This window comes from Dendrobates tinctorius, unplaced genomic scaffold, assembly GCF_039654945.1.
Source record: "Dendrobates tinctorius isolate UK_male_01 unplaced genomic scaffold, ASM3965494v1 ptg000011l, whole genome shotgun sequence".
NCBI classification, from domain to species: Eukaryota; Metazoa; Chordata; class Amphibia; order Anura; family Dendrobatidae; genus Dendrobates; species Dendrobates tinctorius.
Window position 1 is genome coordinate 95,949,182 of NW_027361679.1, and position 25,113 is coordinate 95,974,294.

Sequence of the window (25,113 nt, forward strand, 5' to 3'; positions counted from 1 at the left end):
GACAATGTGATTTTCTGGATTTTTTTTCTCAGTTTGTCTCCCATAGTTGAGGTCTACCTATGATGTAAATTACAGACGCCTCTCATCTTTTTAAGTGGTGGAACTTGCACTATTGCTGACTGACTAAATACTTTTTTGCCCCACTGTACTTGGTCAGTTCCTTTGACATCATGATTCTTATTTGGTCTGACATACACTGTGAGCTCTTATATAGACAGATGTGTGCCTTTACAAATCAAGTTCTATCAGTATAATTAAACACAGCTGGACTCCAATGAAGGAGTAGAACGATCTCAAGGAGGATCACAAAGACATGAATAGCATGTGACAAATATGAGTGTCTGAGCAAAGGGTCTGAATACTTTTGACCATGTGATATTGCAGTTTTTCTTCTTTAATAAATTTGCAAAAAATTTCTACATTTCTGTTTTTTTCAGTCAAGATGGGTTGCAGAGTGTACATTAATGAGAAAAAAAATGAATTTTCTTGAATTTACCAAATGGCTGCAATGAAAGAGTGAAAAACTTAAAAGGGGTCTGAATACTTTCCGTAACCACTGTAGATAAAAGGAGTTTGCAATCATTAGAATCCTTGCTGGGATTATAATTAGGGTGGGCGCAAAGAGGAGAAAAGAGAGGAAAACAAAAACTTGGTTCAAACATTTTCTGATGACAGAAGAGAGGATGAGGGAAAATTTGTAACACTAGCTCAAAAGGTTGCGAAAGTAATGCATAAATAGAAGATATTTATATGTTCCTTTTCTGTAAAAAACAGATGGACCCTATTTGAAGAAAGCAAGCAGCAGCAACACTAGGATGTATTACTCACCAGCACATTCCCTTCCCTGAGCGTTTCTGTAACTCACTCTCAAGCCAGGTTCAGACAGCCGCACTAAAACTCGGGCCAGTCATGTCTGCACATTGCGGAAGTGACTGGCTCCATGTGCCATGTCTGCATAGCGGTCTGCTGTTTACGTGCCCGTAAACTGGACCAGAATAGTGAACGCTGTGATCTTTTTCCATGCAAACCATTGGTCAATGTGTAAAACCAACTATATATATATATATATATATATATATATATATATATATATATATATATATATATATATATATATATATATATATAATCATCTTATTCTGTCCGTCTGTCACCGAAATCCCACGTCACTGACTGGTCGCGGACGCGACCAATCAGCTGTTTGTAACGGTAAGCTGCGCAGTCGGGCGCAGCGCTTAATCTGTAAAAAATAGAATTAAAATAAAAAAAAGATTGTTCTCACCTTTCGACGGCCTCCGATCTCCTTTCCACGCGCCCGGCATCGCGGTCCCAGTAATGCTTAGCGCAAAGGACCGGAGAGGACGTCACTCTCGCGAGAGCGCAACGCCATCAGCGGTATAAGGCACAAAGCATTACTGGGACCGGGAGGCCGGGCGCGTGGAAATATGTAAAAAAAATAGAATTAAACTAAAAAATAGTTATATACTCACTATCCGACGGCCCGCGATCTCCACTCCACGTTCCCGGCACCTTCCGGCCCCAGTAATGCTTTGCGCGAAGGGCCGGAGAAGCCGTCACTCTCGCGAGAGCGCGACGTCATCAGCGGTGTTTCACGCAAAGCATTACTGGGACCGGAGATGCCGGGCACGTGGAGTGGACATCGCAGGCTGTCGGAAGGTGAGTATATAACTATTTATTTTAACAGAGACCATGCATACCAGGAAAGGGGGGTAAGGGGGACCATGCACACCAGGAAATGGGGGTGAGGGTGACCACGCACACCAGGAAAGGGGGGTGAGGGGGACCACGCATACCAGGAAAGGGGGGTGAGGGGGATCATGCATACCAGGAAAGGGGGGCCATGCATACCAGGAAAGGGGGCTGAGGGGACCATGCATACCAGGACTGGGGGAAGAGAGGACCATGCATTCCAGGATTGGAGGGTGAGGGGACCATGCTTATCAGGATTGGGAGGTGAAGGGACCATGCTTATCAGGATTGGGAGGTGAGGGGACCATGCATATCAGGATTGGGGGGGGGGGGTGAGGGGACCATGCATACCAGGATTGCATGCATATCAGGATTGGGGGGGTGAGAGGACCATGCATATCAGGATTGGGGGGTGAGAGGACCATGCATATCAGGATTGGGGGGTGAGAGGACCATGCACATCAGGATTGGGGGTGCATTATTGCATTATTATTTAAACTTCATAAATAAACTACATACATATTCTAGAATACCCGATGCGTTAGAATCGGGCCACAATCTAGTGTACAATAATTGGTGTGATCAGTTGTGCACAGGTACAGCACATGTCTGTATAACACGATCATCTGAATGAGCCCTTAAAATGATCATCGTTCTCGACAAGAATTGACACAAGTTGGTCATTTATTCTTCAAGCTCCTACAGTAAAAGCTCTATAGTCATTTGCTGATTATTCCACCAATTTAAGCAAAAATATCCCAGCAGGAAAGGCTCCTTTCACACCATTTATGTTGATGAAAAAGAAATCTTTCCCACGGAACACTGTAGCCATTTCCATGTAGTGATCCATGGAGCCGGACAAGGCAGAAACAGAGCTGCTCACTGATGGGCACGACCTAGAATAAATGTCCCTACAAGACACCATTACAGTCACTGCTAATGATGTTTACAATAATGTAATCAACAAGAACCCCGCAACAATTTTATAGTTTATCATTAGTGACACGCTCGTGTACTAACAGAGTATCTTCGGCGTGCTCTATAAAGATACTCTATTAGCACACGAACATGCTGAGATAACACCTTATCCGGGCATGCTCGCTCATCACTAGAGATAACACCTTGTCCGGGCACGCTCGCTCATCACTAGAGATAACACCTTATCCGGGCATGCTCGCTCATCACTAGAGATAACACCTTATCCGAGCACGCTCGCTCATCACTAGAGATAACGCCTTATCAGGCGCGCTCGCTCATCACTAGTGATAACATCTTATCCGAGCTCACTCGCTCATCACTAGAGATAACACCTTATCTGAGCACGCTCGCTCATCACTAGAGAGAACACCTTATCCGAGCACGCTCGCTTATCACTAGTGATAACAACTTATCAGAGCACGCTCGCTCATCACTACAGATAACACCTTATCTGAGCACGCTCGCTCATCACTAGAGATAAAGCTTTATCAGGCGCGCTCGCTCATCACTAGTGATAACACCTTATCCAAGCACGCTGGCTGATCACTAGTGATAACACCTTATCCGAGCACGCTCGCTCATCACTAGAGAGAACACCTTATCCGAGCACGCTCGCTTATCACTAGTGATAACAACTTATCAGAGCACTCTGGCTCATCACTAGTGATAACACCTTATCCGAGCACGCTGGCTCATCACTAGAGATAACACCTTATCTGAGCACGCTGGCTCATCACTAGTGATAACACCTTATCCGAGCACGCTGGCTCATCACTAGTAACACCTTATCCGAGCACTCTGGCTCATCACTAGAGATAACACCTTATCCGAGCACTCTGGCTCATCACTAGTGATAACACCTTATCCGAGCACGCTGGCTCATCACTAGTGATAACACCTTATCCGAGCACGCTGGCTCATCACTAATGATAACACCTTATCCGAACACGCTCGCTCATCATAGTTTATCATGGATCTTTAACAACATTCATATTGACCAACTATAGTTGTTGGAAAACAAACTAACAATAACTGGCCTGTTTTATTTTGCTTTTTGTTTTTCTTTTAACTGGATAGAATGTGCAGCATGATGTGATCAAAGAGTTGGAAGCAACAGTAGAAGTGTGAACTGGATGTCTAGGTACCAGATCTGTACCAGTACCGGCTAGTAGAATGGGATCTGCTTTTTCCCCAGAGGTAACAATGCAGAAATATTGACTAACTCTGACTAAGTAAACAAAAAAATCCTAAGTATTGCAGTGTGTACCAGCCACAGTGTTTATTCACTTTCATGCTTCCATCCAGCACGTCTTGTAGGATACGTAGGAAACATTACACCTAACTACATTATTGACAACAAAACCAATATACAAAGTGTCAAATGCAGAGTAAACTGTTAGCACACGACACCCTTGATATATCTCCTGCACAGAAGGAGCAGACCTCCCCATGGCTTGCTATACAGACCCCTGTGAGAACTGGTTCTTACCGGATTTTAGTGTGTGTCTACACTCCGAGCCAGCGGTCCTGTAAAGCATTTCACTGTCCAGTCCTACAGAGGGGGAAAGAAGGCATACAAATTTAATTTACATAGCACCCGAGCAGCCAAGTCAGCTCCCAGCCCCCATGCCATATGCCTGCTCTGAGGGCCTTCATCACCTTATACTTGCACTAGGTAGCTGCAGGCATAACCCACACTACGCATCTATTAATAAAACACACGATCCATAAGCAATACTTAAAAGCTGACATAAAACGCCAATAACGAAGAAGAGCAAAAAATATCTGCAAATGTTTTGTTTCTACTATTTGCCAGACATATGTTCACTAAATCTGCCGCCCTACATGAGGATAGCATAATACCGCTACAGGACTCCCAACAGTGATGCACGTATCCTCTAACATGTATAGATGGTAACTGGTGTTCGTGTGACAATCACTTTAAAAGGGACTTTGCTTATTTTGCTCTATGGGCCTAATAACGTACCGGCAGGTTCTGCCCAATGCAGATCTCTGCTGGCCATTCTCCTGCTTCATTTAACCTCTTGTCAACAGAGCTTGCAGTCTGCTTTGCTGAAGGGGAGTCACTGCCAACATCATGCTGATTGACAGCCAGCTCCCTTTATTAGGCAGCGGGGAGTCAAACAGTATGACATCTACAGAGCACAGTGGAAGAGAAAAAGCTACTTGTCCATGCAGAATTGCCATTAAGTTAAAAGCCCAATAAGAAAAATAAGCAAAGTCCTGGATAATCCCTTTAAGACAGTGATGAAGGATGAAAACAATAATGCACACTCTTATAACTGAAGGCTTGGTAAGCATCAATCAACTCCTGGTTGTATTAAATTGCACCCCAATTATTGCCGAATTTTTGGAATATTTTGTCATTATCTAGATCGCTTTATCAGAATAAGCCACTATAATCCATTCAGATATTGCCTGATCTAAGAGATTTCACAGGCTGATCTAGAAGAGGCCTGCACAACATACAGCCCGGGGGCCACATGCGGGCGCCAAAGGGTCTCTTGTGGCCTATGGAGAATCAGGAGATGCTAACTCCATTCCTCATATGAACACTGTAGCACCGGGACAGGAGTAGAGCGCCCCCTGACCTCATCACACTGAGGCTGTCAGGACACAGCAGGCACAGCATGGGACGGTAAGTGCTCCACCTAGGAGCCAGATTAGTATTGGAAAGGGGAAGGGGTGTTATTGTTTGCACACATGGTGAAGTAGGGGGAATAATGTGAGAACAGGAGCAGTGGTAGGGGATATTCTGGAGCAGGGCAGGGTGGGGGACATATTATGGAGGTTTACAGTGTGAGGGGACATATTAAGGAGAGGGGTCGTGTGGGGGGATATATTTATCTTTATAGCACCATTGATTGAATGGTGCTATACATGACAAGGGGTTACATACAAAACACAAGTTGAAATGTCAGCAAAGAAGCACAGAGTAGGGAAGATATTTTTTATTTAGGAGCACAATAATGACACTTATTTTTAAGGGAATCGTGTAGGGATGTGCTGCAGAAGACCTAAGAAAAGGGCAGTCTGCAGAGATGAGCTGTGGATGTCCAAAGCCATCAAGGAGTCTGTAATACATGCAGACAAAAGGGATGGGAAGGACGAGAAGACGGCATTTCTATGGTTCCTTGATCTAACTGTTCATTTGTGATACTGAATGCATCTCACCAGTACTGTGGTTCCTGCATATTTTGCCGTCTTTTGATGGCTGTTAACAACTCCTCCCAGTAGATAGCTCCTTACCACTGTCTAGTACATACTCAAAGTTGGAGGTTGGTGCAATATAATGGTATATGTGGCTGACGTGACATTGCAATTGTGAGCTGTACTAAGCTTTGTGCTGCAATCATGTACTGATTATTGTTCTGGTGATGCACTCATGCACCAACAGCATGACAATGTGGCCCTTGGACCAAAACAGGCTGTGCAGCCATGATCTAGAAGATTCTCAGAAAACTCATGGTTATTCTACCAACATACTCTGTTACAATGTAACAGGCCACTGCTGGCTGTTGTTAGAGGCAGAAGATAAGTAACACAGCTAGCATCTGCTGGGAAACATGCAGGCTCAGCGCCTGCATCAAAGACAAGGAGCTGATATTGGACGGAACCAAGAAGCACAATGTTGGTAAGTACTGATGAGTGAGTATACTCGTAACTCGAGATTTCAGGAGACTGCTTGGGTGGTCTCCGAGTATTTCCTAACAAACAGGCAATCCCCACATGTATTCAGGCTGTCTAGCAGCCGCAAATCATGCAGCTGTGGCAACAGAAACAATCTCCGAGCACATTGGGATATCTCAAGTAACGAGTATACTCGCTCATCACTATTGGTAAGGAGTTAAGAACAGCTGTTAGTATAACTGAATAAAACTATGTATGAAAAGTTATATTATTTTTTAAACAGTAAGTACAAACAACACACTGTTTCAGTGAGGTAAATAACCATCTGAACATGTATTAACAATCTAAAAAAACTCACCTTTTTTTTCAATCGCTTTGAGTAACCTTAGAAGGAGAAGAGGAGCTTCTTCAGGAGGGGTAAACTGATCGACAAGTTCAAGTAGGAGGTAACCTAACGTAAAGAAGAATGGAATGAGTGGGAATGGAGTACATATTGCAGTTATAATTGTAAACTATATAGCTTTAAACAGTTATGCTTACCTAACTAGACCTTAGGGGGCCACATCCTACCCAGCATAAGGCCAGGAGGGTGCTGCAATGCGGGTCTGTTATCAACAGCAGCGTAGCTCAACTGGTTATTGTTAATAGTCATGAAGTTGTATAAAAAATGAGGGCCATTAATAATAAGTAATCAATTAACCCTCAATTTCTAACAATCCATTTCCAACCAGCAGTTTCAAGAAACAGCAACATCACTACGAGGCTCTACCCCAAACTTGAAATACTGACTAGCCTCTTTGTAGATAATTGTTAAATGTCCAAAGCCCTTAGGTGTGAACCTTGGCTTACATACAGGCTCGTACTGGCCCATGGGGGAACAGGGGAATCCCCTGGTGGGCTCCTGTGCACATTTATACCCCCAATTCAAAAGTATGGGCAGTACTTGGCATAATTCACTCTGTACCACACTACCCAGTGTATTATTATATAGAGATATAGGTAGATTTGTGAACAACGGTCGTGTAATATTTGTGTGCAGGTAAAAAGTGGGCCCCCCAAATTCAATGTTACTGGTGGGCCCTTAGCTTCCCAGGCTGACACTGCTTACAGATGAACTTAACCAAGTGTACTGCACTGGGGAAAAGTATTATTGAAAGACTTAAATATTCATCCTGACCATTTATGATGGTCTGCACTGCAGTCAGGATCCCTTCTTCAGTCTGCAGACTGTTGTAAACGCCTCACCCTGCAGGAACATGGTCTGATCATAATTCAGCTCCTGGCCAGGGAAGGAAGGAAGTTTAGTATACAGACAGGACAGCATGGGATCACAGCCGATTCTATCTGTGAGGCAAAACATTTCACTGCCTAGTTTTAGGCAATATCCCGTGGTATGATCAGACCATGTTCCTGCACGGTCAGACAGCCATTACACAGTACACAGAAGGGGCACATTTAGAACATTATCTCAGCACAGGAACATTTTCGTTATACCACACCTCTCTAGTAGACCTACAAGCGATTCCATTAAGTATACTTAGGCTGGTTTCAAACTTGCGTTTTTTTGCGCTGTATTTTAGCGCTAAAAAACGCATGCGTTTTTTCCCCCTGTATTTTGCATGGGATGCGCTTATGTGCGCATACATATGCGTTTGTATGCGTTTTTACGTGCATGTGGTTTTTTGTGGTGTGCGCTCGGGCGCACAAAATGCATCCTGTTGCATTTTTTGGGCGTCTGACTTGCCTCAAAAAAACGCATGAACGCGCAATGCGTTTTTTTTTTTACAGCAAGACACCCATTATAAGTCTATGGGTGCGCATTGGCATGCTCATGTATGCGTTTTTTTGCGCATGCGTTTTTTTGTTGACCATTAGTTAGACAATGGAATTTAGGGGTTTGGGTTAGAGTTAGGGTTAGTATGGTTTGGTTAAGGGTTAGGGTTAGTTAGGGTTTAGGGTTAGGGTTTGGGTAGGGTTTGGTTAAGGGTTAGGATGGTTTGGTTAAGGGTTAGGGTATGGTTTGGTTAAAGGTTAGGGTCAGGGTTAGTAAAGTCATGGTTTGGGTTAGTGTGAGGGGCCAACTAATGTTGGAAAAAAACGCAAACGCGGTAAAAATGCACTAAAAACGCATACAAACGCATAAAAACGCTGCGCTTTTTTCATGCATGCTCATAAAAATGCTTGAAAAAAAAGGCAGCATTTGTATGCGTTTTTTCTATGCTTTTTTTGTGGGAAAAACGCGCTGCAAAACAAAGCAAGTGTGAAAGTAGCTATAGAAAGAACTTTCCCTCTAAAGCAGATCTATCTGTATATATTTTAAGTTTTTGCTGTACATCATCAGGACTAAAATCAGGTAGCCAAAACGTTCAAAGATCTGAATCCTTCTCATAAGAGGATTTGATCCATCCTTGAACATAAACCAGGAAATACAATGGAGAAGTTATTGAAAACTTTTTACCAACATAGAGATGTTGCGGGCCTGAACCCTACAGTCACATGACATGCTGACGTCTATAGGTGCCATACCTTTCCAGACACAGTGTATCCTGTACATAGTTTCAGCATTGATTCCTATATTGTTCTATGGCAATCCATATGGCTGAAGAAGGTCTAAACTGACACGTCAGATATGTGCACTGTGGCTTGCAAATAAATCTTTTTTCTACATCAACTGAGCATCAAGTCCTTCACAGATATTGTGTATGAGGGGCTTTATGCAGCTTGTCTTTTTTCGAAACATTAAGCAGAATACAAAGCACTATGCCAATAAGTATCCACAAGTAGACATACACTTCGTGTGGGTTGGATATATACAAAACCTCTATGAAAAACCCTCAATGAAGGCCACATGAAGGATGGCTCACGAGAGTAAAGTTGGGTAACAGTTCTCATCTAAAGGGTCTAATACTTGAGGTATCTTTCCTTCTCTTTTTCCCCCATCAGCCTGCCATATATTTCATTTTACCACACTGTGATCATGTGCTTTATTGCCCATGATGGCAGAATTGAACAGTAGGAAATTCCACCAGCTTCTCAGGCAATCAGCATTTGTCACCCCTGAGCATTGCTGAGGAGAAATGTGAAATGAAGGCAAGCTGCAGAGCTAGACTTTGATGCTTCCCCTCCTCCTGCACACATCCTGGCTCTGGGCTTAATCCTCAGTCAGGCTTATTTAGCCTTGTCAGCAGATTCCAAGCTCTGTGAGCACATTAACTCTTTCCCCACCCAGAGAAAGCAAGTCCTGGAATCTGCACCCCAGCTTTCCAAACGTGTCCAGCAAAATCAGCAAACCTTCTATGTCCTATTCTATCAGAAAAGACAAATAAGATTCATAAAATGGATGCTACTTTGGTGAACTGAAAAAATATTAACTAAACCTAGCACGTATGGGCTCTTTACTATATAAGGTCCTCATTCCATAAAGCTTTTGCACTTATGAGCACCTAGTTGGCCACTCTCGACTTTGATACACAGACTGATAAGGTATGTCAGCAGGGTTTTGTTATGTGATCTGACAGCAGCATGAGGTAGGCAGAGAGACCCTGATTCCAGCAATGCATCACTTAGTTTCCTGGGTGCAGCAGTTATGATAGAGCCACAGTTTTCTCTCCTGCACATCTACCAGAGTTTACATAACCTGCCTACACCACAGCTTTCTGTGTACAAGGTATAGTTATAGAGCGCTGCTAATCAGTGCTGGGGGCGTGGTAAGACTAGGAGGCACAAGGCCAGTGGTCCTCAAGTGATAATCTCCTGCTGATAAAACACTGATTGTATTGAAACAGCAAAACCAGAGGCATACTTAAGGGCATGTCACGCTAAGCGATATCGCTAGCAATATCGCTATAACTTGTGACGTTATAGCGATATTGCTAGCGATATCTCTGTGTCTGATACTTACCAGCGACCCGCTCCCCCGCTTGTTATCGCTGATCGCGCGAGAACGTCCTGGACTGTTTCTCGTCGTCAGCTTCCTGCGGCGCTTCCTGCTGTGACGACGAGCGACGCGGGAGGACGCAGGATCGTCTAGTGTGACAGGTAAGTAGCGACCCCCGTCCCCAGCGATGTCGCTGGTGAGATCTGCCTGTGTGGCAGCTCACTAGCGACCACTTAGCGATGTACCAGCGATCCTGACCGCGTCATATCGCTGGTCGGGATCGCTGGTACATCGCTAAGTGTGACAGTACCTTAAGATATAGAAGGGCCACTGTGCAAGAACAGTTGCAGGTCAATAGTTCCGTATATGACAGGAGCTGCTTGCAGTATTGGAGGTGACAGTGAGCCCCTTTACTTAGTGGGCTCCAGTGCAGTTGCACCAATGATATGTCTGCCCCTGAGCAACACACTGCCCAGTAAGTGACACGTCACTGTAATCAGGGTGTCTTCCACTAGATCATGGTGCTCAAAGATCACATAGAACAAAACTGGTGATTGGTTCCCATTAGTGATCATTTAGAGCTAGAAGATACGATAGAAAGAATATTAAGTAGAAGTCTGTGCTTGCTGATGGATCCTGACCCATGCCCTGTAGATGTTCGATAGCATGATAAAATGGTCTCTAGTTACTGAACAAGTGACATCAGTGGTAAACTACTGATTTAACTGGAATTTCAAATGAGCCATACATGCATGTTATCTGGGGAACTCGTGGGAATAGTTGCAGCCAATGCCGTCCTTCCATATAAAGGAGAGTAGTATTCCTTATATAACTGTTAGGTCGTCTTTCTCTGAAGCCTCCGATAGTCCCACAATTCCGGAATCTTTTACACTAAACATTGGAAACTTCACATCACCACAAAAATGCTTTTCTGTCCAGTGGACGATCCTATCAGTGATTGACAGCCTTCTTTGTATAAGAGTGCACACAGAGCTATGTCAGTCACTGATAGGAACGCCCACTGGTCAGAAACCCCAGAGAGTGCAGAGGTCCAGTGGGCGGTCCTATCAGTGACTGACAGCTACCTCTGCGTGCACACTTATAACAAGAAAGCTGTCAGTCACTGATCAAACCGCCCACTGGACTAATGATCCCAGAAAGAGCGGAGAATTAAATCATCAATATACAGGTTATACTGAATCTTTTTCTCCCAAAACTATATATCAATCTGCTCAGCGCCCCTGCTCTATAAGGTTGGTTTCACATTGGTGGATGGAGTAGCTGCGGAGGGATGCGGACTTCCTCCGTGAAGCTCCGCGCACTGCCGCACCTCCTTCGGTCAACTCCGCTTACGTCCGCATGCGGCCTGCATACCCTATCTTTAGCATTGGGTACTCAGACCGTGCGGATGCCTCTGCATGCATCGTTCTGATGGTGCGGCGACCAGCGAACGCAACAAGTTGGAAATTATGATGCGATAGCTGCACTGTCAAAACGATGCATGCGGAGGCATCCGCACGGCCTGCATAACCACTGTTAAAGATAGGTACGTAGGCCGCATGTGGTCGTAGGCGGAGCTGACCAGAGAAGGTGCAGCAGTGGGCGAAGCTTCACGGAGGAAGACCACATCCCTCCGCAGCTCCTCCATCCGAAAATGTGAAACCAGCCTAACATGGTGCCTGCAGATAGGACAGTATTTTCATAGTGACGTAGTCAGATACTTCAAGGGAGTCGTGTCTGTACCAAGGTACCACATGAGTATGGTTGGCTGGTATGCTCACAGACAGAACCAACGTGACTGAACAGTGGAGCCAATTCATACAGAATCTCACAGAAGAGACTGTATATTTTATGAATTGGGGGGCACATGTAGGTACAGTGGACCCCATAGGCTTCTAGGAGTTCTGGTATGGCTCCTGTGTTTGAGGCCTAAATTTGTAACATATTATTTATTTTTTCCTATCTTTTTCTCATTTTTATGGTGTTCGGTTTTAAATATTGTACCAATAAAATTCTATTTTTCAAAAATATTGATTGTTTTTGCCTACTTTTTTTGAACAATTTTTGTAGGTTTTCAGTTTGTTTGCTCATAGGTATTTATTTGTTTTGTATTTTTGGCATTTCCTTCTATTTAGGGCTATAAATGTGTAACAGTCTAGATATGCTCGTCTAACAATGCACATCAAATACCTCATGTACGCACAAGCAGTACAGTCTCTAATTTCTCGTCTTTTACACACACAAAAAAAAAAAAAAACACTGGAAACTATGAGAAGAATACTCTCACGCTACAAAAGGGGAATAATTGCTAGAGACATGGAAAGCACTTCCCCCTCCTCCTTCCATGTTCCAAAGGGGGAATTTTTTTTGCTCGCTCTGCTGTGCTGCTTCCCATACAACCAATTGAATTTTTACCACGTGTCTCAAAAGCTCAAAAGGGAGGAAAAAAAAAAGATCAAATCTCAAACTGGTTTCAGCAAGATCAACTTAGAACGTCTGCAACACTGTGAACATCACACGCATATATAATCCATCAATATGAAAAGTTATAGAAAAATCCAAATAAAGCAAATAAAATGATACGACTGTGGCACAATTAATCTCCGCTGTACTGCTGTACATAGCGACTACTGATAACATGGAACTATTCTGAAATAGTCTTTTTTGTCACTATAGGCCTAGATTATGCTGTATACGTGTTTTGCAAAACTTCATAAAAAAAGGACTACTGAGGCACAGTATTAGCCTACGAACTGCGATGAGACCTAAGGAAGCAAACACACCAAACTGAATTTCCACAAAACACGCACTGTTCCATGCTATAGTTGGTGGTTAAGGAGCATAAGGGTTAAAAAAAAAAAAATTGGCAGGCTAAGAGCTGTACTCTATAGAAAATGTCTGTGACAAGGGATGATATCGGAGCTGGCTTGAGGACTGGAGAGGGACAAAAGAGGAATTATGTGCTCTGCTGGCCCTCCCTGGCCGTTCTTTGATGCCGACAGCTTGTGGACCAGAGTCAGAGAACAAGCCGAGTTTCATGGCTAGGGCACAATATGCTATAGCAGCGTATTCACGAGAAGTGGATAGGTTGTGCATGCGCGAGCAAGGAAATTCATCAGGGTAGGTCTGCTTATAAAAAGCAATGTTCCGCGTTTACTTTTAAAGTGTTGTACTCCAGGGCTCCCAAATAAAGAAACTTTTTTCTAGGCTTCAATAATGTAGAGCACTGTATATGTCTCTGTTCACAAAACAGTATGACAGTGATCATGGGAGATTGTAACTATACAGATATTTGTTGGGAATCTCTCTCAGGCAAAAGTAATGAGTCCAGAAACTTATCTTCTCTCTCTGACTTTATCTTTCAAAAGGTAGAAGAGCAAACAAGAGGATCTGCAATCTTGGACCTAATTCATACTAACAGAGGAAATGGATGAGGATGTAAAGGTGGCTGGGAATTTAGGAGGCAGAGATCATGCTGTCCTCAAATTTTGGATTACAGGAAGATGATCAGTGAGGACTCAGACTGTAAGGTTGGACTTCAGAAAGGCAGATTTCAATGGACTCAGAAAGTGGATAGGAAAGGTCCAATGGCTGGATGTTCTAAAGGACAGAAATGTCCAAAAAATATGGGAGATTTTCCTCAGTGAAATTCTCACTGCACAATCAGTAACAATCCCGAAAAGGAGGAAGAATTGGAATCATTTAAACAGACCAGGGTGGATGAACACAGAACTTAAGCAATTGTTAAAAAGAAAAAAAAATAGATAAATGGAAAAAGAGGGGGCATGTCTAAAGAAGAATATAATGATACATGCTGAGAAAAAGAGTGGGCAGCACCTCAAAACATCATACAATGATCTAATGCCGCTAGGCAAAAATATATATAACTGAACAAGAGGTTCTTAGGTTAACATTCTGATCAGACTGAATGAAGCTCAATGCCACGTCACGGCAAACCTTGTAGTGGGTCTCTACCACCCTTGGCACAGGTGATTTTAATTAGCAGGAGACTGCAAAGTAAGGGGTCTAGCCCATTTCTGCTCTCACTGAAGAGCTTGATGGAGGCGAGTTTCATTGCTCCTTACATTTGGTGTTGGTGCAGTGTGGCGGCCATTGTTGCCGTGGTTTTGTGCTGGTGGGGTGGCACGGTCTGAAGACACCGGGCCATCTGCCCTGCTTGTGCTTTGCCACAGTGACGGCGGTCGGCGTGTGGCTCCGCTCCGAGGTTTGCCGTGAAGTGGCAGTGAGCTTCATACAGTCTGATCAGAATGTTAAACTAAGAACCTCATGTTCAGTTATATATATTATTTTTGGAGGGGCCGTCCACTTTTTTTTTTTTAAGAATACAAGGCTGTTTGCAGGGAATGCAAGCTAGAAGAGCCAAATCCAGTAATGAAGTGAGGCTTGCAAGGGAGAGCAAAAGCAGTAAAAAAAAAAAGGATTTGGGGGTATGCCCAAAGCAAAAGAAAAGTCATTTTTACAGGATGAGAAGGGTGAAGTGGTAAAAAATGATGTTGAGAAGGTTAACCTTTTAAATTCCTATTTCGCATCTATGTTCTCTAAGAAAGCAATTGTTATCAATTGATCTTTACGGTGCTATCGAAGGAATAAAAGAATCCACAATATCTATAAAACAGAGAGAACACTTTAGCCAATTTAGCTAATTTACATAAATTTAAATCTCCTGGTCCAGATGAATTACATCCTAGGGTACTGAGTTAGGCTACTTTCACACTTGCGTTTTTTTGCGCTGCGTGCGCAGTGCAAATGCGCATAAAAAACGCATCATGCGTTTTTTATGCGTTTTCTTGTTTTTTTGCGCATGGTTTTTTTAAAAAACGCATTTTTTTTGCACTGACGTGCGCATGAGTCAGCGCTCCCATAAACTTTAATGTGTTTTTGGGTGAATTTTGTGCGCATTGCGTGCGCATGCGTTTTTTTGAGACAGGTCGGACGCACAAAAAATGCATCAGGATGCATTTTGTGTGCCTGGGCGCACACTACAAAAAAACGTATGCGCATACAAACGCGTACAAATGCATGCCAATGCAGACCCATGTTAAGTATAGGAAAAAAACACATGCGCAAAAACGCAGCGCAAAAAAATGCAAGTGTGAAACCAGCCTTAGCAGAGCAAATTGCAGACCAACTAGCCAGAATCTTTTAAAATTCCTGAAGATTAGGAGAAGTCCCAGAAGATTGGGGAAGGGCAAATGTTGTCCCCATCTTCAAAAAACCGGATTACTTACCGGTAATACTCTTTTGTAGAGTCCACGACAGCACCCACTGAGAGAGGGGATCCGCCCCCGGAACAGGAAACCTACAGAGAGATAAATGGGGCGGTCCCCCTCGCTCCCTCAGCTTGTGTTACCGAGAACAACGGAGGAACCGCCATACATGTTTTAGTCAAACTGTTTGGGCGATTCATCTATCTTACCCCTATGCAGTTTTAAGCTTACTAAGTTTAATCACATATCTAACTTAAATCATAATCTCCACCACCAAGGAGACCCATGTGTGAAAAAATTCTTACGGAAGGGAAGTGAGCGGGTGCTGTCGTGGACTCTACAAAAGAGTATTACCGGTAAGTAATCCGGTTTTTCCTCTTCGCCACGACAGCACCCACTGAGAGATTTCCAGAGATAATCACTTGGGCGGGCACACCGTGTTAAGGACTGATCTACCAAAAGTTAGATCCTCGGTAGAGGACAAATCTAGTCTATAGTGACTATAAAAGGTAGATGGAGAAGACCAGGTTGCAGCCTTACATATTTGTTCAATTGGGACGTTCGCCCTCTCGGCCCAGGAGGATGATATGGCTCTAGTAGAGTGCGCCTTAATCCCCAGTGGAGGGTCTTCTCCTTTTGTCAGATACGCCATTGTGATCGCATCTCTAATCCATCTGGATATCGTGCCCGATGTAACTGCAGACCCCTTCCTGCTGCCCTGGAAGGAGACAAAAAGAGACCTACTCTGCCTCCAGGGACTGGTCCTATCTAGATAGGCTAGCACGGCTCTCTTCACATCTAAGGTGTGATATTTCTCCTCGTCCTGTGTTGACGGGTTCTCATAGAAAGAAGGTAGGCATATCTCTTGAGATCTATGAAATTTAGTTGCCCGTTTGGGCAGGTAGGACGGATCCGTCTTTAAAATCAGACTGTCTCGTGTTGTTAACAGGAACGGTGGGTCTACTGATAAAGCGTGAAGATCACCCACTCTCCTGGCTGATACTAAGGCCACCAGCATAGCCGTTTTCAATGAGAGGCACTTTATTGATGCTGAGCTTATGGGCTCAAACGGTGCCTGAGTGAAGGCATCCAAAACTTGAGTAAGGTTCCACGCTGGAAGTCGAGGCACATGCACCGGTTCTGCTCGTTGACAGGCCGAGATAAACCGAGTCACCCATCTATTTGCTGCCACGTTATAGTTAAACAGGGCTCCTAGGGCTGACACGTGGACCTTAAGAGTGCTTACTGAGAGTCTAAGTTCTCGGCCTCTTTGTAGAAACTCTAGAATGGCCGTAATGGGTACTTCACCAGCTAGTTTTGTTGGGTGAAAGGCCAGGAACTTCCTCCACACCTTAGCATATATTTTTGTCGTGGACTCCTTCCTGCTTTGTAGCAGGGTATTGATTAGGTTCCTTGAGAAACCCTTCTGCCTCAGTAGCTCCCTTTCAAATTCCAGGCCGCTAGGTGCAGGGCTTTGGCCTGTGGATGGTAGCAGGGTCCCTGCGAGAGAAGATTCTGGTGCAGCGGCAGGATCCACGGGTCGGTTACCGACATGGCTCTCAGCCATGAAAACCACGGTCTTTTTGGCCAAAACGGGGCTATCAAGATGACCCTCGCCCTCTCCTGTCTTATTTTCCTGACTACTGTTGGTAGTAGCACCATCGGAGGAAAGGCATAGGCTAGTTGGAATGCCCAGGGTGCTTGGAGGGCATCTAGAATATCTGGGTTGTCCGACCTGTAGAGAGAAGCAAACCTTTTTACGCGCCTGTTGGCTCTGGTTGCGAATAGATCTATCTCCGGTCTGCCCCATTCTGACGCTATCATTTCGAAGACGTCTCTGCTGAGGACCCACTCTCCCTGGTATAGGGCCTGGCGACTGAGATAGTCTGCTCGGGAGTTGTCTACTCCTCTTATATGGAGCGCTGACAAGGAGAGAAGATGGACTTCGGCCATCTTCAGAATCTTTCCCGCGATAGACATCAGTGGCATTGACCGCGTGCCTCCTTGCCGGTTTATATAGGCCACTGCGGTGGTATTGTCTGTCTGGATCTTTACGTGGGCGCCTCTTAACTGCGGGAGGAAGTGAGATATCGCATAAAAAAATCGCTGTTAGCTCCTTTACATTAGAGGAGGCCTCTATTTCATTCTCACGCCACCAGCCTTGTACCATGTGCTCCTCTAGGTGGGCTCCCCAACCTAAGGGGCTGGCATCCGTGGTGAGTATCTTGGAGGGAGTCACCCACCACTGTACTCCCTTCGATAGATTGGAAGGAATTAACCACCATTTTAGGGATTCAACCACCTCGGGCGATAGGGACATCTTCCCTTCCAGCCGCCCCTGCAGTCTATCTCCTGCAGAATAGCCCACTGTAGTTCTCTAGAGTGGAACTGAGCCCATTGCACCGCTGAAATGCATGATATCAGTGACCCCAGCAAGGACATGCCCTGTCTCAATGATATTATGGGTCCTCCTGTAGCATTCTGTACTTTGTCGATTATGGCCATTACTTTGGCGTTTGGCAGAAAGCACTCCTCAGTTACGGAGTCTACTTGCAGGCCCAAAAACCTTTGACAGGTCACTGGCTCTAGTCTGGATTTCTCCCAGTTAATTAGCCAACCCAGTGTTTGTAGGGATGAGATAATCCTAGCTATTCTTGCTTCACACTGTGAAACAGAATTCCCCACTATGAGTAGGTCGTCTAAGTAAGGGACAACTAGGGTGTCATTCAGCCTTACATATGACATTACTTCCAGCATTAATTTGGTAAATACCCGAGGAGCCATGGATAGCCCGAATGGCATTGCCGCAAACTGGAAATGCTGAATCCGACCTCTGAACCAGACTGCTACCCGCAGGAACCTCTGGTGCCCTCGATATATGGGGAGATGGTAGTAGGCGTCCTTTAGGTCCAAGACCGCCATATAACACCTGGGAAACAAAAGCTTTATTGCAGACTTAATCGACTCCATTTTAAACGACCTTAGTCTTAGGAAGGTATTAAGTTTCTTTAAATTTATTATAGTCCTGTAAGAGCCATCTGGTTTTGGGACTAAGAATAGAGGAGAATAAAAGCCCATCCCGGTTTCGTCGTCTGGGACCTCCACTAGGACCTGTTTAGTTAGCAGTACCGCAATCTCCATCTCCAGTGCTTCCTGCTGAGATCGGGACTTCATAGAAGTCAATAAGAAGGAGTTCGGTGGATACCGAACGAATTCTAATTTTAGGCCTGATGATACAATACTTAGGGCCCACGGGTTTGATGTCACCTTCATCCATTGGCGGCTGAATCTTAATAGCCTGCCACCTACCGGTGTAACGGTTTTATCGGGATCTGTCTCCTCTGAAGGGACGTTTCCCGAATAGGTTGCCTCTTTGCTTGGGGTCCTTATTTCCCCAGCGGTCCTGGGGTCTAAAGTCTTTCTTTTTACCGAACGGCGGCTTCCTGTAGACCCTCCTGTTGAACGGAACATACGGGTTAGGGAACCCCTTTTTCCTCTCCCCCGCTTTTGTCAAAATCTCATCCAGTTCCGTACCAAACAGGTACTTACCCTGGCAGGGTATAGCACACAATCTAGTTTTTGTTTGTGTGTCTCCTTTCCACCCCTTCAACCATAAGGCCCGCCTGCCTGCATTGGTCAGTCCTGCCGCTCTAGCCGACAACCGGAGAGAATCCGCGGAGGAGTCGGAGAGGAAGGCCGCTGCTCCCTTAATGAGGGGCATAGAGGAAAGAAGCCTACTCCTAGCTACTCCATTCTTAATATTGTCCTCCAAGTCGTTCAGCCACACCAACATAGATCTTGCCGTACACGTGGCTGCTATTGCGGGCTTAAAGGCTGCCGTACAAGCTTCCCAAGATCTTTTGAGGAATGTATCGGTCTTACGATCCGAAGAATCAGCCAAAGTTCCCGAATCCTCCACCGGCAAGGAGGATCTACGGGAGGTAGAGGCCACTGCCGCATCCACCTTGGGGGCTCTCGACCAGGCCGTTAACTCCTCATCGTCAAAGGGATACTTACGCTTTGACGTTAAGGGGAGGAAGGTCCTCTGACCTTGTTTCTCCCATTCCCTCTTAACTAGGTCTTTTACAGCTGGGACCACTGGGAATGCTCGGACCTTTTTACGGGAAATACCCGCAAACATTATGTCCTGAGGGGTTTTGGGGTTCTTACTCTCCGGCAACCCCATGGTATTTCGGACAGACTTCACGAGATTACTGACACTGTCCGTGGGGAAACACGTCTGATCCTCGTCCTCTGAGGAAAGGTATTCCTGGGACTTATCGGAATCTAGTTCTCCGGTATCTGACGGCGACCTAGACGCCAGCGAGACTCCTCCTTTAGATGAACGTATTTCTCTCACGGAGGAGTGACCCCCTAGACTACTGGAACCGCCTAAGGCCCGTAGTTCCTCTCTTATCAGTGCCCGGATATCCTCCTTCTTCCGTGAGGATTCCTACTGCAAGGCCTCCTCAACACATGATTGGCATAATCTCTTTGGGTGGCCATCCGGGAGGGGCTGCGAACATAAGGCACACTCTCTATGTTTCGCCTTCTCTGTTCTTTTAGCCTAAAAGGGGTATGGACCAGAAAGAGAAGGCTATCAATTATCTAACCTGACCAAAAAACACTCACCCGTGAATTTCGTCAGCAACTACCGGCTGCGGTGTCCGGGACCCAGGCTGAGGCGAGGCATGGGACGACTTCTTTTCCTTACGTTTCTTCTCTAACGGCTCATCTTGCCTGGAAGGCCCACTGGATTCCTTCCTAGCGCTGCCACTTCTTCTGGTGCTATTGGTTCTCCTCGTAGCACTGCTCTGTCTACTGCCAAGTGGGGATACCACTAGCTGACCTAATGGGAGCGAAGCTGGGTCATCTAAGGACGACATGACTGCGCACTAGCGCTGTGTCTGTGGCTTCCTTTTAAAGCCTTTGCTATAGCTGCTCCTCCTTCTCTTCTTCTTTTTTTTTTTTTTTCGTCCTCCATTTTTTTTTTTTTTTTTTCCTTACTGCGCATGCGCGGGCGTTGTCCCGCGGTCTCTGCCTTCGGCCTGATCCCGGAAGTCCTCCTCCACTTCCGGGTTGCCTCTCCTGGAGCGCTGGGTCACCGCAAATGAAAAATGCGCCCCCCCTCCACGCCTTCTCCTGCCGCAGGTATGACTCCCAGCAGCGCCACTCAGCACACACCGCACAAGCCCTTCTGCCACTCTGGGGGGGGCGCGCGGCCTCAGTACGCCCGATGGCGTTTGTAATGCGTCTACCCCCTCTGGGGGGGGAGTATAGCCATGCCCCCAGTGAGCTTTGGCACCACTTTCGCCTCCAGCCTCACCTGCATTACACCAGCTCTGGGGGGGGAATACACCTCTCCGCCCGACGCTGCCTCCGGTCCTGGGGCCCCTGCTGCTCATTTTCTGCACGCAGGCGGCTACCAGACCAGGCATCCTCTTCTGCGGGTTCCTTTCCAGGAACAGGAAACCAAACTGAGGGAGCGAGGGGGACCGCCCCATTTATCTCTCTGTAGGTTTCCTGTTCCGGGGGCGGATCCCCTCTCTCAGTGGGTGCTGTCGTGGCGAAGAGGAAAAAAGAGAGAATTATTGAGCCAGGAAATTACAGGCCAGTGAGCCTTACTTCTATACCAGGAAAGATCTTTGAACATTACTAAACAACATGTATACAAGTACTTGAATAAGAATACAGTAATTACCCGGAGTCAGCATGGGTTTGTAGCAAACAATTCATGCCATATTTCTGTTCTATCACTGATTGGGTGGAACAGGGAAATGCGGCAGATATAGTATTTCTCGACCTCAGCAAAGTATTTGATAAATTATCTCATACTATCCTTATTGAAAAAATCAGCAAGTATGGAATTGACAAGGCTGCAGTTAGGTGGATTCATAACTTACACAGTGATTGTACTCAAAGAGTGGTGATAAGTGGTTGCACATCCAATTAGAAGTGTTTCAAGTGGGGTACAACAAGGCTCTGTCCTGGCCCCAGTGTTGCTCAACATTTTTATACATGAACTAGATAAGGCAACTGAAGGTAAACTAATCAATTTGTAGAGGAGGGATAGCTAACACTAAAGACGACAGAGAAAGGATTCAAAAGCATCTAGATAAGCTTGAACAATGGGCAGCGACTAATACAGGGTGGGCCATTTATATGGATACACCTAAATAAAATGGGAATGGTTGGTGATATCAACTTCCTTTTTGTGGCACATAGGACGGGGAAAACTTTTCAAGATGGGTGGTGACCATGGTGGCCATTTTGAAGTCGGCCATTTTGGAGCCAACTTTATTTTTTCCAGTGGGAAGAGGGTCATGTGACACATCAAACTTATTGAGAATTTCACAAAAAAAACAATGGTGTGCTTGGTTTTAACATAACTTTATTCTTTCATGAGTTATTTACAAGTTTATGACCACTTATAAAATCTGTTCAAAGTGCTGCCCATTGTGTTGGATTGTCAATGCAACTCTCTTCTCCCACTCTTGACACTGTTAGCAACACTGCAGAAGAAGGAGGAACAGGGAGGAACAGAACTAAGCAACATCACATGTGAAAAAGACTTGGGTATACTAATAGATCATAGACTGTACAGGAGTCAAAAGTGTGATGCAGCAGCAAAAAAGGCAAACAAGGTTCAAGGATGTATTAAGAGAAGCATAGAATATAAATCATTTGAAGTATTTATCCCCCTCTACTCCTTGGTCAGGCCTCATCTGAAACACCATGTCCAGTTCTGGGCACCAAATTTAAAAAAAAAAAATAAAGAGACATTGAAAAACTGAAGCAAGTTCAGAGAAGAGCTACTGTACCAGAACAGTGAGTGTACAGGAAAGTATGTCCTACAAGGAACGGTTAAAGGATCTGGGAATGTTTAGCTTGCTAAGAAGGCAGCTAAGAAGAGACTTAATAGCTGTCTACAAATATCTGAAGGAATGTCACAGCGTAGAGGGATCATCCTTATTCTCAATTGCACATGGAAACACGAGAAGCAATGGAATGAAACTGACATGGAGAAGTTACAGATTAGATATTAGAAAAAACTTTTTTACAGTGAGGGCTATCAATGAGTGGAAGAGGCTGCCACGAAAGATGGCGAGTTCTCCTTCAATGGAAGTCTTCAAACAGAGGTTGGACAGACATCTGACTGAGATGGTTTAGTGAATCCTGCATTGAGCAAGAAGTCCCTTCCAACGATAACATTCTATGATAAGCACAGGGCAAGTTCTAAAAAAATGGATCCCAGTCATGTCTAAAAAGTTCAATGGTCAAATGGCACCAAAATATTCAGTTCCATCAATAGATCGCAGAGGAAAGCAAGGGCACAACATTTTTTTTTCCTACTAAGATCATATCTACTGGGGAATCACCACTTATTCTCAGAAATTTAGCATATAAACCACAGAAAATTGTAACTGTAACTGGGAGAAAAATGCAAAGGTAACCTACCTGATGAGCTGGATGACTCTAGCCTAGATGTGCTTGGAGTTGCAGGCAGTGGTCGCTGCCCACGAGGACGATGGGCTGGCAATGACATTCGTATGGGTCCCATAAATTCAACATAAGTTCCTGGAAAGTCTCCCTTCTGCTTGGTTCTTTCATTGATCCCCAAAATCCAACCAATACGATGTGGGTCCCTCTCATCCCCATCTTTACACCCTAATGCTATCAAAGATGCTCTGCTGACCGTTAGGACATCACCAGGCAAAAGATCTATGTCTTCCTCTCGTTCTCTCTGATAGGGATACAGTGCTCGATATTGGAACCCTTCGGCTGACATTTGTACAGGATGTTTCCGGTTACAACCTCAAAATGTCCTAGAAGTCTCCGGGTGCACTATAATGTTCTTAGCGCATTATAGCACCCAAAAATTTTGGAGATAAAAAAAAATAAAGAATTAAGCAATAAGAACAGATGGGCTTTGCATTAGCATTATTTTACAGAGAGAATCCAGGGAACTTTCGTCAAAAGTGAAGTTTTGATAGTAAGTAGAGAGAAAATAAAGAAAGTAGTGTGACTAAGAAAATGTTTTTAGCTGCCCCTTATTCTGAGCTTGAAACCTCTATTCAGCCAGATGATAGAGCACAGGAAAAGTGCGACAAACATAATCCAGGACTTTTCGGGGATCATGCGGCAAATGGAAGAAAAACAACAAAATGGTGGAGGGATCGTCTTTATGGTTGCCAACGCTTCCTCGATCAACGTGTTGAAGGTTTCAGATCTGAAAGACAAGAAGAACATTTGCTTGAGAAAAGGATGAGATCTAGGTGATTTGTCAACAGATTTCACTATAAAATCTGCAAAAATTATGAAATAGATTTATTAAACTTGATGAGGCTGGAATACTTGAAAGTATCTTGAAATACCATGTCAGAATGGGTGTATAATATGGATATTAAAATGAGTCCATCAGAATTGAGAGAGCTTCTGAGTACAAGTGTATTCGGTCTCCTGATAGCTAGACTGACTGATAGCTGCAGTTTGTACTGAGCAGTGTTAGGTGTCTGCGGTAGGGATACTGAGAAAATGTCAATTAGGCTAGATAAGAGGTTGAGTGTAAACTTTCAAAAATAATTATACACGTAGTAATTCAAAAAGATTTTCTATGCATACCAGCCCAATCAGGCTCAATATAACAATGTGTACTTCACAGTGCAGCATTTGACACAATATTGGTTTATGCAATTTTGTACCGCATTACTCAAGGGTCACATTGCCTAAGACGGAACTTACTACTGCTATAACAATACATTAGAGTGGATTATGTGGAGAGAAACAGTGCAGGATGCTGTGCAATGAATAGAAGAAGGTAGATGTACAAGAAGATGCAGTTTATAGGTCACATCTGCTAGTTGAAAATTCCTATTCCTGCCTCTGGAGACGAAGAAACTGAGAATTTACAGCAATTTAGCCCTGAATGAAATCCTCTCCCGACAGTAGTCTGGCAGGAAAGGCCTTAACACTTTAGTGGTCAGACAGCAGAATTATTATGCCATGCAGTGAAAGGTTTGCATTAAAGGCAAGTTCAATGGCCTTGAGTGGACAAATGACAATCACTGTCCACCACACACGTTCACCGGCCAGAGTTGCCTTGAAGAGGACTTGCCACTAGAGATGAGCGACTTTGCCTTTTTTAGGGTCGAGTCGGGTTTCATGAAACCCGACTTTCTCAAAAGTTGGGTCGAACGAAATCGGCCGACTATCGTGAAAAGTCTAAGGTCTGACTGAAACACGAAACCCAATGCAAGTCAATCAGGAAGCAAAGTCGGCAGGGAGTGGAGGACAGGAAACACACCTACATGCCGGACCACTTTTTTAAAGTGCGCGAAAACTCTCTCCCCGGACGCTGCACATGTCATCTCGTTGCCCACAGTGTACGTCCTTGCTCAGTGGCTGAAAAAAAGTCACGTGCAAGCATTCTCAGAAATCAGACTTTGGCGCTCGTTTTACCGACCGCATGGCCGACTTCATGCTGCGGTCGGGTTTCGGTCGGTCAGACTTATGAATCTGGCCGACCTGTTTCGCTCAACTCTACTTGCCACCACTCATCTACATTTTAGAGCATACCTGTGCACTTAAAAAAAAGAAACGTTTCTCGGCACCTCTTCTTCGTGCTTTTGCTTTGTAATGTTCCTCTGTAGCTCCTATAAGAAACTGAGG

General features: G+C 44.7%; 1 protein-coding gene across 1 annotated transcript in view; it reads right to left on the bottom strand.

The window, feature by feature from the left end:
- The window catches only part of PIK3R2 (phosphoinositide-3-kinase regulatory subunit 2), a 118,847-nt gene that overhangs the window by 50,251 nt on the left and 43,483 nt on the right, over window positions 1–25,113 (bottom strand). Inside the window, exons 2-4 of the mRNA XM_073544990.1 lie at window positions 22,903–23,674; window positions 6,698–6,790; window positions 4,178–4,240 (exon numbers count right to left, since the gene is read on the bottom strand). Coding sequence (XP_073401091.1) covers window positions 4,178–4,240; window positions 6,698–6,790; window positions 22,903–23,233 — 487 coding nt within the window. The 5' untranslated portion in view covers window positions 23,234–23,674. The remainder of the gene's footprint in view (window positions 1–4,177; window positions 4,241–6,697; window positions 6,791–22,902; window positions 23,675–25,113) is intronic.